The 18,601-nt window shown below is 39.2% G+C and overlaps 1 protein-coding gene across 1 annotated transcript in view; it reads left to right on the top strand.

Moving 5' to 3' along the window:
• NT5DC1 (5'-nucleotidase domain containing 1) overlaps window positions 1-16,771 on the top strand; it is a 141,515-nt gene extending 124,744 nt beyond the window's left edge. Inside the window, exon 12 of the mRNA XM_069851748.1 lies at window positions 13,748-16,771. Within this exon, the coding sequence (XP_069707849.1) occupies window positions 13,748-13,866 (119 nt within the window). The 3' untranslated portion in view covers window positions 13,867-16,771. The remainder of the gene's footprint in view (window positions 1-13,747) is intronic.
• The last annotated feature ends 1,830 nt before the right edge of the window (window positions 16,772-18,601 follow it).

Genomic DNA, 18,601 nt, shown 5'->3' on the forward strand with positions numbered 1-18,601 from the left:
TTGGATGGTTTGTAGCAATACTTATAGCAATAATAGTGCAACAACTTGACAACTGTAGTACCTACTGGTTGATTACAAAGTGGTGGTGAAGACCCTTTATCTATTCATCTGTCTCTCTGTCTATCCTCTATCATTTTGCCTTATTGAACTTTTGTTTTTAGTTTACTAACCTCTCTGTTCAGCATCTGTTGCCTACTTCAAGCTTAAGACCAAGGAATAAAAAGTTGTTCCAAGAGAGCACTTCATGTTTCCTCAGCAGTTTATTTCTACACCAGAACATGTGATAGAACTGTTCTTTGCAACTTTATTCTACACATGTACATACATTGTAATGCTGTCTCAAAGCAGAATACTCATACAATGCTACAATTTATTTATGCTTCTGGTATTTGCTGTGTTGTAGTCTGTATTTCAGTCTAAAGGTACAAAGCCCAAATATATCAAGGGAAATTGCCAAGAGAGAGGAAACTCCTGTAAAACTCCCTTCTAATACCTTCTCCAGAGTCATTTTGTGGCTTGCTTCAGAAGCACTGGCCTAGAGGAAACACCGATCAGCCACACTCTGTGAAACTCTGCTTCTCAGCCAGCTTTGCCCAACCACAGTTCAGTTTGCCAGGCTAGCAAAGGTTTTAGACCACAAACATACCACCAAGTTTTCAGCTGCAGATGAAGGGGTGAGAACCAGGAAGTCATAGCTGTGTAAAGTAGCAGCCTGTCATTGGAGGTGGAGCTCCTCCAAAGTCTGTTCTTCTATTAGCAGTCAGGGGAAGTCCCTGGTGACTGGAAGAAGGGCAGCATTGTGCCCATTTTTAAAAAGGGTAGAAAAGCTGACCCTGGGAACCAAGAGACCTGTCGGCTTCACCTTGGTGCCTGGGAAGATCACGAAACAGATTCTCCTAGAGGTTACACTAAAGCACATATAGAACAGGGAGGTGATTCGAGACACCCAGCACGGCTTCACCAGGGGCAAGTCCTGCCATACCAACCTAGTGGCTTTCTATGATGGGTGACCACATCAGTGGACACAGGAAAACCAACAGATGTAATATATCTGGATTTCTGTAAAGCTTTTGGCACGGCCTTCCACATCCTTCTCTCTAAATTGGAGAGATAAGGAGTTGGTGGATAAGGAATTGGTTGAGTGGTCGCATTCAGAGAGTAGTGGTCAATGGCTCAGTGTCCAGATGGATATCCGTGACAAGTGCTGTCCCTCAGGAGTCTGTACTGGGACCAATGCTGTTTAATATTTTCATTAATGGTGTAGACAGTGAGATCTAGTGCACCCTCAGCAAGTTTGCAGATGACAGCAAGCTGAGTGGTGCAGTTGTCATACCAGAAGGATGGGATGTCATCCAGAGGGTCCTGGACAAGCTGGAGAAGTGGGCCTGTGAGAACCTCATGAGGTTCAACAAGGCCAAGAGCAAGGTCCTACACCTGGTTCAGGGCAATCCACAGTTCCAATATGTGATGGGGGTGATGTGATTGAGACCAGCCCTACGGACTGTGGGGTGCTGATTGATGAGAAGCTCGACATGAACCAGCAATGTGCGCTCACAGCCCAGAAGGCCAACCATGTCCTGGTCTGCATCAAAAGAAGCATGGCCAGCAGGTCAAAGGAGGTGATTCTCTCCCTCTGCTCTCAATGAGACCCCACCTGCCGTATTTTGTCCAGTCTGGAATCTCCAACATAAGAAGGATATGGAACTGTTGGAGCAAGTCCAGAGGAGGGTCACAAATGACACATGGAATCAAACTTAACAACTCAGGAGAGTTATAAAGCAGGTATGTTTGTGGCCAGTGCTGGGGTGCAAGGGGGAATTTCTCCTCCAAGCTTGCACACCATATTTTCTAACAAGCAGCTGGTTATAGCATAAAGGCATACATATTCATTAATGTGGTCTAGGGTATTACAATTAGTTCAATAAAAGGGCGTTACTATTACAATCATTTCTATTATTTCATTATCATAAGCCCACTCTTCACCTCAGCCGAGTTGGCTGTGTTTCAAACCACAGAAATCGTTAGCCTTGGACAGCCTCCTTTCTTACTGAAGCACAGCTACACAGCTCTGGCCTGAGCAGCCGGTGTTCCTGATAACACGTTCTTATTTGGAAGAATGCCTTGTTTTGAAGAATGCCTTGTTTCACAAAGATGATCAGAGGGCTGGAGCACCTCTGCTGTCAGGACAGGCTGAGAGAGTTGGGCTTGTTCAGCCTGGAGAAGAGAAGGCTCCAGGGATACCTTATTGTGGCTTTTCAGTTCTTGAAGGGGGCATGCAAGAAAGCTAGGGAGGGGCTTTTTACAGGGGTATGTAGTGACAGGATGGAGGGGAGTGGCTTTAAATTGGAAGGGGAAAGATTTAGATTAGACATTAGGACATTAGGACATCATTCTTCACAATGAGTGTGGTAAGTCACTAGCACAAGTTGCCCAGGAAAGCTGTGGATGCCCCCTCCCTGGAAGTGTTCAAGGCCAGGTCAGATGGAGCTTTGAGCAGCCTAATCTAGTGGGAGGTGTCCAACAGTGGGGGTTGGAACTAGCTGATCGTTAGGATCCCTTCCAACCCAAACCATTCTATTATTATATAGTTAGAAAGGACACTGTGTGCCATCTCTCACTGCATCAGACCAGCGCTGGGGCACAGGCTGGTGTCTGCAAAACTTACACCCCAGAACCAGATCAGGGGAGAAATGTTTTTAATTTGCATCTGTGTACTTGAAAGCACACTCAAATCTGGAGGTAGGAGAACATCTCTGGTTTCTTACACAGAGAGATATTTCTTGTTTGTTTATTTGGAAGAGCAGATGTTCATGATTATGGATGTTGAGGAATTCCTGTCTCCTCCCAAATACCTTCTCTGACTCCTGTCACAGCAAGCTGTGAGAGCCCTGAAGTTTTTGGCTGCTGTTGTAAGTCATAGCTTAGCTGCAGTTATTTGGGAATAACCAGCTAGAAGAGATTCAAGGGGGTTATGCAAGTTTGATTCACTCCAGCTTTTCATTTTCTGTTCATCTGCTTTCATCAAGATCCCCTGAGCCTAAATGCGCAGCCATGCTGCTGATGTACTGATTGTCTGAGCCAAGTTACCAGCCACCAGCCACCGTGGCCCTGGCAGCACTCAACTCAACCTGACCCAGCCTGTAAGAGTCGGTCAAAGGATCTACCGATGAGCTGCCATGTCCCTGGAGGTGTGTTGCAGCCTCCTGTGAGTTGTGGGCTCACCAGGGCTTCACTATGAGCGAGGTCTAACCTGGCCTTTCTACATCTATGTGAGCAATAATAAATTTCACATATAAGTAAATATCCCAACAGCTTGTGATCTGCAAAAATGGTTGGTGAAAGGCAGACAATTGCTGCTATGCTAACTTTAAAACTGATTATTGTTTGAATGCAACATATATATATATATATATATGTTTACAGCTTGGTTTACTTCTCCAAACATATTTTTCTTTGGAAAAGATTATCCCAGAAATCATTCAATGTTATTAAATATGAGTGGCGTTTTACAAAGATAAGTCAGTTTTCATCAAAATTCATGTGAGAATTCTTTTGAGAGTCTTACCAGAAATTAATTTTGGGCAATAAAATCCTTCAAGCCTGTTTCTATTTTTTTAAATAGAGGATATATGTAAAACAATATTAAAATTAAGCTATAGATTTAAATTAAGAAGTTGGAATAGAAACAATTCTGACAATTCTCTTTTTTTCACCAACATATTTAAAGTTTGTTGCAGATGCCTTCTAGTACTTTTGCCTGAAGTATTTATGCATGTAACTATAGAGAACAATGTGATACTTAACCAAAGAGCACTGCAAGAAAAGGTTTCCACAGGGAGTGCTGCTGTTGTAGACTTTGATAATTCAAAGTGTAAAATTACAGAGCATGTACACAAATTGTATGTGTAATTAGTAAAATGACAGCGTGGTGAAAAAAATAATCCAATCCATTCTTCATTAGCTTTCTATGCTAATACACCCCTGTCCTCATCTTTTGTTGAAAATGCAGTATCTGTCTCAAAAAGGCTTTGCATTCAAAGAAACATAAGATATTCTGAAGTCTTAATCTCACCTCTGGTAAGGAAAGTATTAGTAGGATTGCAGATTGCTGCATCACAAATTGTCATCTAAACTCCCCTGACAGTCCCTGAAGAGTAACTGCCATTTTCCTCATGCATGAAAAAGAACATTTTGTTTATCATCAAATTTGCCCAAAGGACAGGAACTATCTTCTACAATATCTTCTGTCTACTTTCCTCAGCTTGGAGAAGAAATCTAATAAAAGACAGTTCACACTCTTCATTTAAGACATTATTCCCTTGTAATTAGGCAGACATTAAAAGAAGTATAACCAAAGAGCAGTGTTCGTATCTTTGTAATATCAAGAAAAGATGAAGTAAGTTTAAAGATTTCTAAACATTTCACAGGTCTTTATGAGCTAATTCTCCTTACCCACTTTCAATAAGCAGGGAAGTTTTTCTCAAGTATTAAAAAGCAGATGAGCTAATGATTATGTTGAGAGTATGAGTACATCATTAATAAAAATGCCCCTGCTCCTATTCTAAATGCTTCATTCTCAAGTCCTTCTGTTTCTTCACTTGTCTGCTATTGAATCTCTTCTCATTTATAGCTCCCTTACAGTTTTTGACCGTTATTGAGCACAGTGATACAGTAAGCCAGACTTTCCAGACCAGGATCCATTACCGTGGGAAAGATACATTTGAGCTCACATATGGAAAGTAAAAGGTGTAGGGGTCTGTCTGAAAAATGGCATTTTGCATAGACCACAGTTTCTAATACATCCTCCTCTGCTTCAGAAAGTGTGATATGAGCCAAGCAGAGGCGGGTGCTCTCTCATACCTGCATAATCTGAACTTTACCTTCAGGAAGCAGGTAACCAACTGCTACTCTGTGGTCTTTGATCAAATTTCCAGATACTCATGTAAATAATGGTATGTCCTGCATCACCTAGGTATTCTGACAATAGCTGCAGAAGATCTCTCTAATTTACAAAGAATATCAAATACAAATAACATTTTATTTACTAAGCAAGTTTATGTAGAACAAGTCACTAAAATAACTAGCTAGCGCTACCATTTTAAGTTGATATTTGATTAACAATTCTTTGATCCTCAAATTGATATGCATATTTCAAGCTATTTCTTTTCCTTCAAAAGTTCAAAAAGTTTTTTACTTCAAAAAGTTCCATGATGAATAACTGCAGAGTTTTAGAGTTCATGGTGGAAGTTTGGTAAGTTTTTGTTTACTGTTGCAAATAAAAGATTAAAAAAGGTGGCTTTAAATCCTAGAAAAGAGAACCTAAGAAAAACTTTTTTTCATGATTGTTAACCTAATCTCTTGCATTTGTCTCATAACCCGTGAATGGTGAGTTTTGTCATAGTATTAAAAATTACTGCAAGCAAGAAGAGGAGACTGACTGATATTGCAGCTCAAGAGAGCTGCTTTTCAGAGAATTAGTGCAAATGTAAATGTTTTATAGAGACAGAATTCATTTCACACTTTGGAGATTTGATTATCAATCTTGTGTCATGCATGAGGATTATGCATTTTTTTGAATCTTGCATGCTATGTGAAATCTTATGCTTTGTCCATATGGGTGTGTAGTTTTTCTTCATGCCTTATCGTTATTCCAGTTAGCTAGTGCAAGAGAAAAATCTCCATTGTAATTTGTCAAAGCTGTCTCTTTAAAGATGTGTACAGTTCTATACCCTGCTAATTTCTGCAGAAGTCTCAGTCGTCAGCCTGCTTGCTGTATAAAAATAATGCTAAAATTGCCAGTGAACCATAGCAAAGAAGTTCATGTTTCTGCTTAGAGTTGCAAATTATTTGCACAATGGAAAGCCCAAGGCAGCTGTGGCTGGGGCACCAGAAATGGCAACAGTTACACAGGTCTGCCTGTCACAGATCAACTACAGATTGCAAAACTTATACTCTTTCTTCAACATATATTTTAAAGGTTAATAGCCTTGAAGAAGCAACTATTACTATGGAAGTCATTAATTTTACTAATTCAGCCATGTATTCACTTCTATTTCCTGAGCAGTATCTTTCACAATTATTGCTGATGTGAAACAAAAAAATCTCCCTTATTTTAATACATTAGCTCTATGTTTTTTTAATTGACATTACATTATTAAAGTCAAATCCAGCTCCTGTTAAAATTAAATTTGTCTTTCCTGCAACTAAAGTGGTAATTATGTATTCTTACATATTGAAATAATACAATAATAGCATCTAATTTCCTATAGAACAAATTTTCTGTAGAATTTACTGTATTATACATTACTTCATAATTAGCAGCAACTTGTTATATTTAATGCTTTACCTTACAACCAAGCTTTACTTACCAACTTCAGTGTAAGAATGTATCTATGTAATATTAACTGAAGACTAAGTTTACAGAAATGCATTGAGGATTTAAACTGTTTCGGGGCTTAGCTGCTATAAATAGTAGCTGCTAGTAAAGGGCCGAAAAGATCGTTTTTATAATGAAACTTTTTATGCAAGAAGTGTATTTTTGCATTTGGTGAAAAACTGGTGCATGTACACAATGGCAACATTTCTGAGGATTTCTGGTTTGGAGGTTTTGATGCAATTAAAAAAAACAAGTAGCGAAGATAATTGCCTAGTAAGAAAATACGTGTTCTGACTGTAACAACAGGATCTTGCTCTGCGTGTATATTGAAAAGCACCAGATTTTATTAATCTATTCTAGGAAACTAGTTTTAGTGTTCTCAATTTAAGATAAAGAAAAAAAATCCTCAACATAACAGACAAACATAATGCATTTATTTTTTTGCAAAATATAACTGAAACTGACAATTAGCTGCATTTCAACCATAACAAATGGTTGTTCCATAAACCAGAACTAGATTGTCAAAAGTCTTCAGGACTCACTATTTCCCAAAGGATCTGACTACTCAGTAGTACTTTTCAATTTTGAAAGGACAGCTTTCAGTGTATTACAATTTGTTTAGCCTTTCCTTGCTTCTCCAGAAAGGTGTATTAACTTGTGCCCCTAAAGGCCATGTCAAATCATGCAGAACCCAAAAGATTTCTTCCTAGCCAATAACTGACAGAAATGCTCCTGTCATCATTATTCTGCTCTGTTGAGATGTCAAAGTACAGCCACCTCTAAAAGATTAAAAGGAGAAATCATGAGCAACTCATTAAGAAAGGGGGAACCACTCAGTCATTTCTGCTTTAAAGTTATCCTTCAATTCAGGCAGCATAATTTCATTTGTAGGCTGTAATTAAAGCTATAATTGGGTTTTGACTATATTGCAGACTTATGGGGTGGGTTTAGATTGCTTCTTTAGAAACACTGGTGGTAATAGAAAGTGTCAATAATTTTTCAGTGGGAAAACCAGTGAAAATAGATGAGTCATCACATATTGAAATATTTCTTTGCCTAGGTTGGAATTTTATATAATTCGCAACCTCACATGTACAAGAAGCTGTTGCTGGAAGCATTTATGTACTCTGGATTGGTGCCTAAGATATTTCCTCTGTACTAAGATGGTAACACACACGCACACACATAAACAATGTAGGCTTTGTCTTCACTGCTTAAAAAAGCTTGATTTGTGTCTGTGTGTGGCTCTTACCTTAAGGTAAGCAATGTTTGTCACCCATCCAGAGCAAAAAGTAAGGAAAAGGAAACATTTGGTTTACAAAAGAGAGGAACATGATGACTTTAAACCAAGTTTGGAAAGTAAGGCTGATCTTGGTGAGTTTACCTCAAAATGAAAGTAAAAGAGCGTATCATCACTGCATTAATCTTAATGTAACTCCTTCATAATCTCAAAAGGCAACTTATTTTTCTTAATCAGAAACTTTTAACTTATCTCAGAGGCCCTTCTCACCACCTTTAGATCCAGGATGAGTCATTCAAATAGAAATTAATTAACAGATCCCAGGAAGACTAAGACCTGCTAGTAGGATCTTGGCATTCCCTTAGGATTTTTTTTAGATTAAGTATTCATCTAAATATTTAAAAAATATTATAGTCCAATATTTTCTTTTGATTGGTTCCAGATCAAGCAAAGAGCCATATAGGGCTGTTTTCTACAAGGATCTCCAAAAATAACCATTTGGTCTAAAACAAAAATGAGAGAAGTTTCCCTCACATACAAATAATTAGTTTTCTCATGTAAACACAAAACAGCAAAGAAATTTCTAAGACTTTCCTTCACTGCAGACTCTGTCAGGCTTAGATGCAAGTTTAGCACGTGCCTTGTGCACAACTGTTTTGTTTAACCCTTGGCAGTAGGGTAGATCCAAACTAATGTGAAATGTTACTCCCAGGATAATAGCAGTGAAACCACATGCAACAGGCAGTAGTGACAGCCACGATGGGCTGGTCCATCCTCAGGCACTCATCGCTCTGCAGAACTCTGACAGTGAGGCTGCTGCTGCACATCAATCCACAGTTTGCCATTTGGGTTTTCTCTAACATTGCTCTCTTTTGTGTTAGATACCATAGAAGAGTAAGCACTGATAAACCCCAGGAGCAGTGAAGCTCTTCCTCAGGCCAGGCTCATGCTGCAAATGTCTACTGGCAGAGATGCAGGAGTGATCTCTGACTGATAAACCTGTTTTGGCAAGAGCTCTTACATAGATGCCATTAAAGTGGCAAACCTGTACTTTCATTGTGGCTAGTTTTAGTCTTTATTCCTGAGTTCTCAGGAATGAACTGCACTGGCTCATATGGCACAGTGCAAGTGCCAACTATATCCAAATTCAGAAGTTTTAGCACCTTCCTTATGCAGACCTTACCTGTACTGAGGAGTCCCTCCTTTCCCATACTACACTGCACAGATACCATCTCTCCTCCTTCTCTTCAATTTCTGAGTTACACCATATGCAGACAGCAGCAATGACTCTGATGTAACTGATAGAAGGAACACTTTCTGCTTGCTGACTTCACTATTTCAGAAGTTCTGCTTTAGTACATCAAACATCTGACCTGTTTAGGAAAATCAGTCTCAGAAGTTTTGCTAAAAATAACTGTTATCAGATAAATCTACTTGCAACCTTAGGTTTTTTTTCTTTTTGCCACTAGTATGCTCCTTCACATTCTAAGCTCTTGCTGCAAGCACTGATTTGACTGTTATAAAATAGAAATGGATGAGGAAATTAAAACATTTTGTATTTAAAAAAAACCCAACACCTGTTACAGCTTACCTGAAGCTTGGCAAGACAAGTCACTCTGCAGTGCAGCCAAAGTGGTCACCTCCCCTGCAGCAGTTATGCTTACTCCACAGCTGAGAAATTATTACTAGATATTGTCACCATTAAGAAGTTAATATTTTCCTTTTTCTTCAACAGCAACTTTGAAATACAAGGAATTATTTATGGCAAAGCTTCTAAGGTAGTGTAAATTAATGGCATTACTGTAAAAGCAAAAAAATCAATATTGGCTGATGATATGCCCCTATAGTTATACCACCTGCATGCTGTAAGGTAGAGCTCTATCTGTCTTTTCTGAGACAATTAAGCAGTTCAAAGATTTTTCAAGTTCAAACTTGGGTATCACTAGTGAGACTTTAGTTTTCCTCCCTGTGCCTTTTCTTTGTTGATAATCAGGAAAATATATTTGGATTCATTTAAGAACACAACCCTGCTGTTTACTAGGAGGTTTCTGGAGTGCCTGGCTCCAGCTCTGCTGACTGGCAGTTTGCTGACCTCAGAGAAGGGAGGGGAATTCTGCTTACTGTAGAGCTTCACACTCATCACAGGGATGCTGCTGTGACGTCATGATCAAAAAATGTTGGCTGTGGTGGTGGTGGTCAATACTGCAAAATTATTCCTGACATTTCTGCTGCGTATTTTGGAAGAAATCTGTTTCAGTCTTAGACTGTGCTTTTAATTGAAAAAAAAATGCCTTCCATCCAAAGAGCTTACTTAAGATTATATTTGTTTAATATATTGGTTTGTTCAAGGAAATCTCAAAAAAGGATTAGATGTGAGTATTCAGTTTGTCAAGCAGGCCTATGTCTGGATTAGATTATAATTGTCTTCCATTCAGTTACTCAAATATTTTCCTGATCACTCATCAAGAATATTACGTTATCCCTTCTTCTTGTGGTTTCTTTTTGCTTCCTTGTGGCTGGAACTCTAATTTTCCTTCTGATAAAAGCTTGTGGCTTTCATTTAGTTTGCATACACTAACTAAACAGCACACAGACACTGAGATATTTTAAGCTTAATAACTATGAAATAAATCCTTCCATAGCACCTAAATACATGCATGATATGGATATATGTAACCATCAGAGCACAATGTTGTGATTAATGTCACTTAATACCTGGATCTGGATAACTGGAACACAGTAACTGACGTGGTTACTGTTCAAATATCATCATTCCCATTTTATTAACACCAGGGCTTCTGGAGTCCTGCAAGTGAAGTAGGGCAGGGCATGAGTCCTGCTTCTGAGCTCAAGCTGAGGCATATAATCTGCGAAGGCTGCCAAAGCCGTTGGGAAATTCTAGTAATGCTGAATGGTCGTGGCAGCCAAAACTTGCACTCAGGCTCTGCTGTGGGAGCAAAGAAAGGAGTGGGATAGAAAATCTAGAGGGATGCATTTAATAACTAACATTTCTGTAGATCAAGAAAGGGACAAAGACCTTGCAGCCCTCCATGTCTGACTTCTAGGAGACTTTGTCTCTGGAAGTTAATATCCTATTTGTCTTGGGAACAAAATGAATCTGAGTGGAGTTACCTAATAATGGTAGAAGAGTTTTGCGATTGTGGTCCTGAAGCAGTTGGGTAGAGCCAGCTCGTTCATTGTTCCAGCCTCGAGATGGTTTGTTTTCTTTTTTTCGGGGTGGGTTTTTTTAGGAGAGTGCAATATTGGATGAGTTTTGTGCTGAATTCATTATCAGTGTAGATTAGGACTGATTAGAGCCTTGCTGTCAAATTGTATCTAAGGGAGGACTGCTAACTGCCTCATCTATGACTTTCCATCAGCGTTAGGTGAGAAGTGGGTGCCAAGATGCAAAGTTCTGCTATGACAGCAGCAACTGTAAGCATGCACAGTAGCAGAACCTGGATAAATTTACAGGCAAAAACACTAGAAAAACAATCAGTATGGAAATAAGCAACTATTTTTTTCCTAAGACTTACTTTATTATCAAATACTATAGGTTATTTTTTGCATGCTTTTGCATCAAACTGACTTACACAAGCATTTCAATTTAGTGAAATAGAGTTTATAGCTTCCCTGTGTCATCAGTGCCAGTATGGAATACGACCAGGTAGGAAATGAATTACTGCTCTGTCCAGGAAGCAGATTCCAGACCTGTATCATTGTTCTTTGTTGATGAGCTAGTGTTGCTGGGCCTAGTAATACCATGGCCACTTATATCCAAAGAAGATGGATCAAGGTTTAGTATGCAATTCAGGTGATACCTTTGCAATCCAGGGCAACTGGATTTTTAAGTTTAAGATTTTTAAGTTTATTTTAAGTTGCAAAGTTTTTGCAGAACTTAGTTTAAATGAATTTACAGCAGTCTTCATCTATGACATTTTCTGGATCTCCATTTTTTCGTCAATTGTGCATTCCCCCAATAAGAAAAAAATCTTCATTTCTCTTCCCCTGTATGCTTTCCCTTCTTCCTCACTGTGTGTTTATTCATAGCCACTAAGATTTCTTCCACTAAGTATGCCTTTCTGGATCAGGCTAGAGCTTTCTGAGAAACATATCACACAAATAAAGCAATAAGATAAAATGTTGTGTATTCCAGGAAAAACAGATGCAGGAAATTAAGTCATTGATTAAAAAAAAAAACAAACCTGGAAATAGAGGGAATTTTTTACTGTTTGTGATACATAAAATCTGTGAAGAATAGGATCTGCTTCATGCAACTTTCTGTGATGCCTTGGGCAGCATTTTTACATATGGGTACCTTCTGATCATCTTCCAAAGTCAGCTTTGCTCAGATAAAAACAGTGTTTAAATGAATAGATTGGGGTTTGAATTGTAAAAGAAGTCACTATTCTCTTTTGGAGACTTTGTTCATTTTTACATAAAATGGGTTTGGTGTTTTAAGCTGACTCTGCAAAGCTAGTTTACCAGGAAATATCAATAAAATCTCTATTTTGATCCAGATGGTTCTTTTCTTCAGCATAAGCAACTCTGCACCAAGTCTGCCCCATTTGTGCTGCCCTTCAGCTAACTACCCTTGGGACACTCTAGACTGCTAGACTAAAGAGCTAGTGAAAGCTTCTATATAAAAGTAACTGTATGGTATTTAATTTTTATAGCTCATAAAGATATTCAGAATTATTTGCTTTCTTTTTTATTATTATTTGTTATTTTGGAAACCTTTGTTTTGTACAGAGCCGTTATGAATAGACTCAGCAGCCAGTAAATCCATTGGGCCCTCCACAGACTAGAAAAACATCTGCCTGTTCTGCCATGCTCAGAATGGGCTCTAGAGATTTGCCTGACTCAGACAAAATGAGAATACATACTTCTTTGACAAGCTGAAGTAACCCACTTCATAAAGCGTAATTCACTTCTAATCGAGTCTCCTCCCATTCCTACTTTATTCCAACCTCTGTCTGATGTTTCAGCTGGATCTAAATGCTAATTTGCTTACGTAAGTTATGTTTAATATGGTTTTAAAGCTGCTGTCCCAGTGCCTGCCTGTGAATCAATTGTGAGACAGACCTGAACTTCCTGTTGTTTGTGTCGAAACTGCTCAGATTATGTTTTTCTGTTTCATAAAAGCTGTTGAGTTCCAAAACAAAAAAAAGATATAATAGCATATAGTGACAGGATATCATCACGCCAAATTTACTCCAATTTTTTTTAGAAAAGTTGTCATGACTAACTTACTGTTCAGATGAGCTGACTAATAGTTTTTATGTTTTGCTTTGGTTCGGAACAGACAATTTAGGAGGGAGCTAAACCTTTTTTGTTGGGTTTGGGGTTTATTTCATTTATTGGAAGAGTATTGTTTCTTGAGTGAAGTTTCATTTGTTTTTTTTTATTTGGTTTCTTGAACTTTGAACAGGAGGTAAGCATGGGAAGTATCAGTTTTCTGACTGTGAGGGTGGGTGGGTCACTGCTGGCAATAAAGACTTTTTTTAAAAAGCTACAGAAAATAAAGCTTTGACTGTTCAGAACTATTTTAATGCATTTGGTGTTCTTTACAGACTGGAAGTGATGAGTACACCAAGTTAAAAGTGCAGATTTCTGAGAATGCTTGGTACAAAAATGATGTTGTTAACACTGGACTGCAGGAAAGTCTAAGAGCTGGTTCCTTTAGGGAATTAATAGTCACCAAAAAAAACCCCAAACGGACTTCTTTGTTTCAAACATAGCCCTTTTATGAGCAGATTGCTAAGATAAAAGAGGAAGGGGACAAATTGAAGAATGGACTTGAAAGTGTTCTAGTGGGAAAACTCCATCTAGGCTCAATGAAGATTTTTGTTTAATTTTTATTCAGTAGTTTAATAATTTTCTGTGACTAGCATTATTTTAGCTATCAAGGAAGTGAATATCCTTTACTGCAGTTGAGTAAACTCTGAAAGTCTGTCCCTTGGACAGCTGAAGATGTCAAATAAATATGTAATCATGCAATCAGATTGAGTTCTAAAGCTGGTGAACAAACAGCTCAAGGACTTAAGAAGTACTCTTATTCACCACAGGCTTATTTTTTATGTGATATGGGCTGCATTGCTAATCAGATGTGGAATGTTTATGTCTTTCAGATTTGCCACTGGATTATAGATTTACACGATTTTCCGCAAATAGCTCAGCAACTGCTGGGTACTACCCAAGCCCGCCAAGAGCACTGCTGCCAAATGAAGAGTTAGTGACTACGAAATAGGTTGTCTGCTTTTTCCTTAAATAACCCTATGGTCCTTACTTAAACTGCTATGAAATGCTAATTGGTGAAAATGCTGTGTGATGCTTCATAAAATAGAATGATGGATTAAAGCAGACTCCTGCGTAGACTTGGGTTTCACTTGTTGCTCTAGTCCAGCCAGAACAGGTGAGCAATCTTTCCTTCTCTCTAAATCTTCTCACCACCACTAACTTTTATGAAGTACTATTGGCTTTTGCCATGCACTGTCCAAAGGCTTCAATAGAACTGTACTAGTAATAACTTATCCCACGTTACATTATATTCAAGGACATTTTCTGTGCTATCCCTATTTAAGCTGGTGCTGTTGCTAGCATGACACTCAGGAAAGACATGAACCAGACCTTCAGCCATGTTCCGTTGAGTTACTTTGGACAGCCCAGTTTATCACTGTAGATCAGTTTTTTGCAGGCTCTGAGGAATTTATTCTCTCACTCTAAGTGTTCTTGGAGACACAGAAAGACTGAGGCCCAAAGAGAAAGATGCATCATAACCAAAAACAGACTCGAATGGGATTTAGGCAGCTAATGGCAGACTGACAGTCCTGAAAGCCCTTGTCACATACTTTGAATTCCTAAAAGTATCTAACCAGTATTCACCAGTAAGGTTCCCTACATGCCTTTTCTTCCTTTCATCTTCAATACCTCAAAAGTCAGAGTTCTTCTGCAGAAAGAGGGAAAGCTGTGCACAGCTTCCTTCTTACATGGATTCAAACCTGCATTCTTCACCTCCTTGGGAAATATTTCCGAGGGTAGGAAGGATATAACACCCAGCTATATAAAACCAACTTTGCTAAGTACAGACGCAGCCCAGAAGAGAAGCAAAACTGAAGATGTAAACTGAATATGTGCTTTCTTATCAACAAATTTAAGGAAATGAGCATCCTATTCTTTGCAGATTCGGTTCCAAAGACCTGCTCTTCGGCTCTTTGGAGAGGGAGACTTTGGTAACTAACAAAGAGTAGCGGATACAAAACATGTCAAAGATATTTGTTTAGTCAGCAGTTTTGTCTTACTGCAGTGGCAGAATTTTTGATAAATTGCCCTCAAAGTTTGAAGAATAATAAACAGAAACTTTATTTTCTTGTTTTCAAGAAAGAGTTTACTTTTTTAGGCCTAGACAGTTGCCAGGATGAATTTAGCTTTTGTTACCGCAGCTCACTTTATATTTTTGCAGCTTCACTAGTTAAAATATTTTGTGTCATAATCAGACACAAACAGCATTCCACCTCATTTCAGAGATATCAGCTCTTGTTTTTGTATTTCCTAGCTTTACATAGGATGTTATTTTTACATTTTAGTGGTCCAGTATACATAAAAGTAATATGCAATATTTCCAGTTTAACATTAAGCATTGCGGGTTTTTTTGAAAGGGAAATATGAAACAAATGAGGAAAAAATTGAGAAAAGCTTTCCTTAAAATAAGTTGGGTGAGGAAGGAAACTGAAAGTGCTATTCTCCTTTTCGTAAGTTGACAGTATTTCACTTAAGAGATAGCAGCAACTAATAGTTGAGGTTATTTTGAAATATTTAAATTAGCATTAATATCTTGTGCAGCAAATCTATCTCATGGTAGGGATGTGATTTGTATTAAGCAGAGACATCCAAATGAAATCTTGGATCCCTGATTAAAGCATCATCTGAACATCTAACCTGAATCAAGTAATCCTCTGCAAATAATTTCTAACTAGGTTATGGTCCAAGCCAATATTGTGTACCCTTACGCTTTTGTTATTCTGAATTTGGAACTGATTTTTGTAGGTCGGGGATTTTTTTCTTTGTTTTTGAAGAAAAATAATTAAAATAGAATTGTTAATGAAAATTAGAGTGAAAATCATCTTAAGTCCTTGGTTCCTGGCATCTCAGTGGAGAAACAATATTTTTTTAAATAAAAAGATGATTCTAAGGACAGCCTGAATACAAAGCCCACTAGAAGAACTATATATACGGACTTGCTCAGCTGGGAGGTGACGGTACCCGCTTCTGACGGAGGCTGTCACCAGCCATTTGCACTTGCTGCTGGAAGGACCACACAGTAGCAGAAAAAGAAGGAGCTAACTATCAGCATGGTTCCATGTGCCACCACAGCCTGTGGCTGCAGGAAGACTCAGGAAAAACAATTGAAGCATTTCTCAAAAAAAAAATAAAAGAAACAGAGTTCCTGTGAAATCAGGACTTAACAACTCTTACTAGTAAAAGACTCTTCTTAGTCAAGAATCTTTGAAGATTATACAGGTCTTATTTCAAAGCCCTCCAAAATAAAACAGAGCATTTTCTTTTAGGTTAGATGAAAAGGTTTCATAAATCCAGACAGTTTTTGTGGCCTTTCCAAAATTAATGGTGGTCTCAGTATTTGTCAATTCAGCCATCAGTTTACACATGCTCAGCAGTACTGATGGTGGGGACCTGCCTGCCATGAAGTGGAGGTTGACAGTGGAGCAACTTTAAGATGGCAATCACTGCTGTAATGATGGGAAAGCTGCAGGAAGTGGAGGTGGCATAGAGAACAGGGAGAAGAAATGCAGACAGCAGAAAACTAGTAGACAGCTGGTTATATTTGACGTGACACTGTAAAAACACCATCCTTATTTCTTCTTTCTTTTTTCTTTCTTTAACCCCTGGAAATCTCTGAAATTTCTTGGCCATTGATAGAAAGATCACTAAAGTGCCTGCAAAACTATTTTGAGTATTGGCAGGGAGACATAAAGTTGTAAAGATTCATTAAAATCACTGTGTCTGGTTATATAGCCCTAAAAGCCACAGTTTTGCTTAAAACCAGAGATGAATACCAAGTCTCCTTTGGTGTCTGTTTTGGTATGAAGAACATGTGTCTGAATTTTAAAATAAAGATAATTTATTTCTGAAAAATATATATGTTGTCTGAATTTACTTTATAGCTGAGTAGCAAAGGAAAAAAAACAGAAGAAAAGACCATCATGAAGCAGTGTGAGGAGAGTTTCATGCCATAGCTTCAAACAAAGCAGAACTTGAATCACTCAGAATAAAATATATATAAATCAATCAAAAACTATACAAATTAATACCTTCAATAAATTAATAACTTTAATGCCTATAGGGAAGTCAGCTTTGATGCAAAGCAGAGCTCACTGCAAGTGTTTCCTGAATAGTGCTTGACCCAGGAAACTAAAGGCTTCTTAATCCCCAGTGAGTAAAAGTTAAATGAACACATGCAGATAGCTTATCCATGTCCCCTGGACATAAGCCTTTCTGAGGCTGCTGCTTCCCCAAGCTGCTAGGGCTTTCCAGCTCGTCTGAGTCCCAGGTATGTGACAGTAAAAACATCTATAAAATGGGAGCACAGTAACATGAAGCAGGGGGGAGAGGGGTTATACACAGATGTGCAACAGGAAGATCTGGGTTGCAGAAGGGCTCCAGGTAAGGTGGCTGGTCCTCTAGTGTCCCAGGGCTTGAGACACTCGCCTATCCCCTACAATGACCTGTAGTGCTCCAAATACTATCTGTGTTCAAATAAATAACGCTTAGCCCTGCCCACGTTGCCTAGCGTGATGTTTTATAGTAGCAGTTGGCTATAAAAATTGAAAATAATATGACCATTTCACAAGTGTCAAGTGAAAACAGTTCCTGCCACGTCGTCCTAGGTCATATTTTTGCCAGCAGCTGTACAGGCTCCAAGGTTTTTAACAGTTTTTTTTACAGATACTTCAGAAATTGAAGAAATGGAACATAACTTACCAGAAAGCTGGAGGTTACATATTGGTTGTTGTATTTTAAAATAGGGTGCAGAAAATCATCTACCACACACAATACACAACACATCTTTATTTGAGGAAAAATAGATACAAATGCTGGATGAGGGAAAGGCTGTGGATGTGGTCTTCCTGGACTTCAGTAAAGCCTTTGACACAGTTTCTCACAGCATTCTGCTTCGGAAACTGTCAGCCTCTGGCCTGGACAGGCGCACACTCTCCTGGGTGGAAAACTGGTTGGATGGCCGGGCCCAGAGAGTGGTGGGAAATGGTGTGAAATCCAGCTGGAGGCCAGTGACAAGTGGGGTTCCCCAGGGCTCAGTGCTGGGTCCAGCCCTGTTCAATGTCTTTTCAATGATCTGGATGAAGGCATTGAGGGCACCCTTAGCAAGTTTGCGGATGACACTAAGCTGGGTGGAAGTGTCGATCTGCTGGAGGGTAGAGAAGCTCTGCAAAGGGATCTGGACAGGCTGGACCGCTGGGCAGAGTCCAGTGGGATGAGGTTTAACAAGGCCAAATGCCGGGTCCTGCACTTGGGGCACAACAACCCTGTGCAGTGCTACAGACTAGGAGAAGTCTGTCTAGAAAGCTGCCTGGAGGAGAGGGACCTGGGCGTGTTGGTTGACAGCGACTGAATATGAGCCAGCAGTGTGCCCAGGTGGCCAAGAAGGCCAATGGCATCTTGGCTTGTATCAGAAACGGCGTGACCAGCAGGTCCAGGGAGGTTATTCTCCCTCTGTACTCGGCACTGGTGAGACTGCTCCTCAAATATTCTGTTCAGTTCTGGGCCCCTCACCACAAGAAGGATGTTGAGGCTCTGGAGCGAGTCCAGAGAAGAGCAACAAAGCTGGTGAGGGGGCTGGAGAGCAGGTCTTACGAGGAGTGGCTGAGGGAGCTGGGGTTGTTTAGCCTGGAGAAGAGGAGGCTGAGGGGTGACCTCATTGCTCTCTACAACTACCTGAAAGGAGGTTG

Source organism: Phaenicophaeus curvirostris, chromosome 2 (genome assembly GCF_032191515.1).
Source record: "Phaenicophaeus curvirostris isolate KB17595 chromosome 2, BPBGC_Pcur_1.0, whole genome shotgun sequence".
Classification (NCBI taxonomy): domain Eukaryota; kingdom Metazoa; phylum Chordata; class Aves; order Cuculiformes; family Cuculidae; genus Phaenicophaeus; species Phaenicophaeus curvirostris.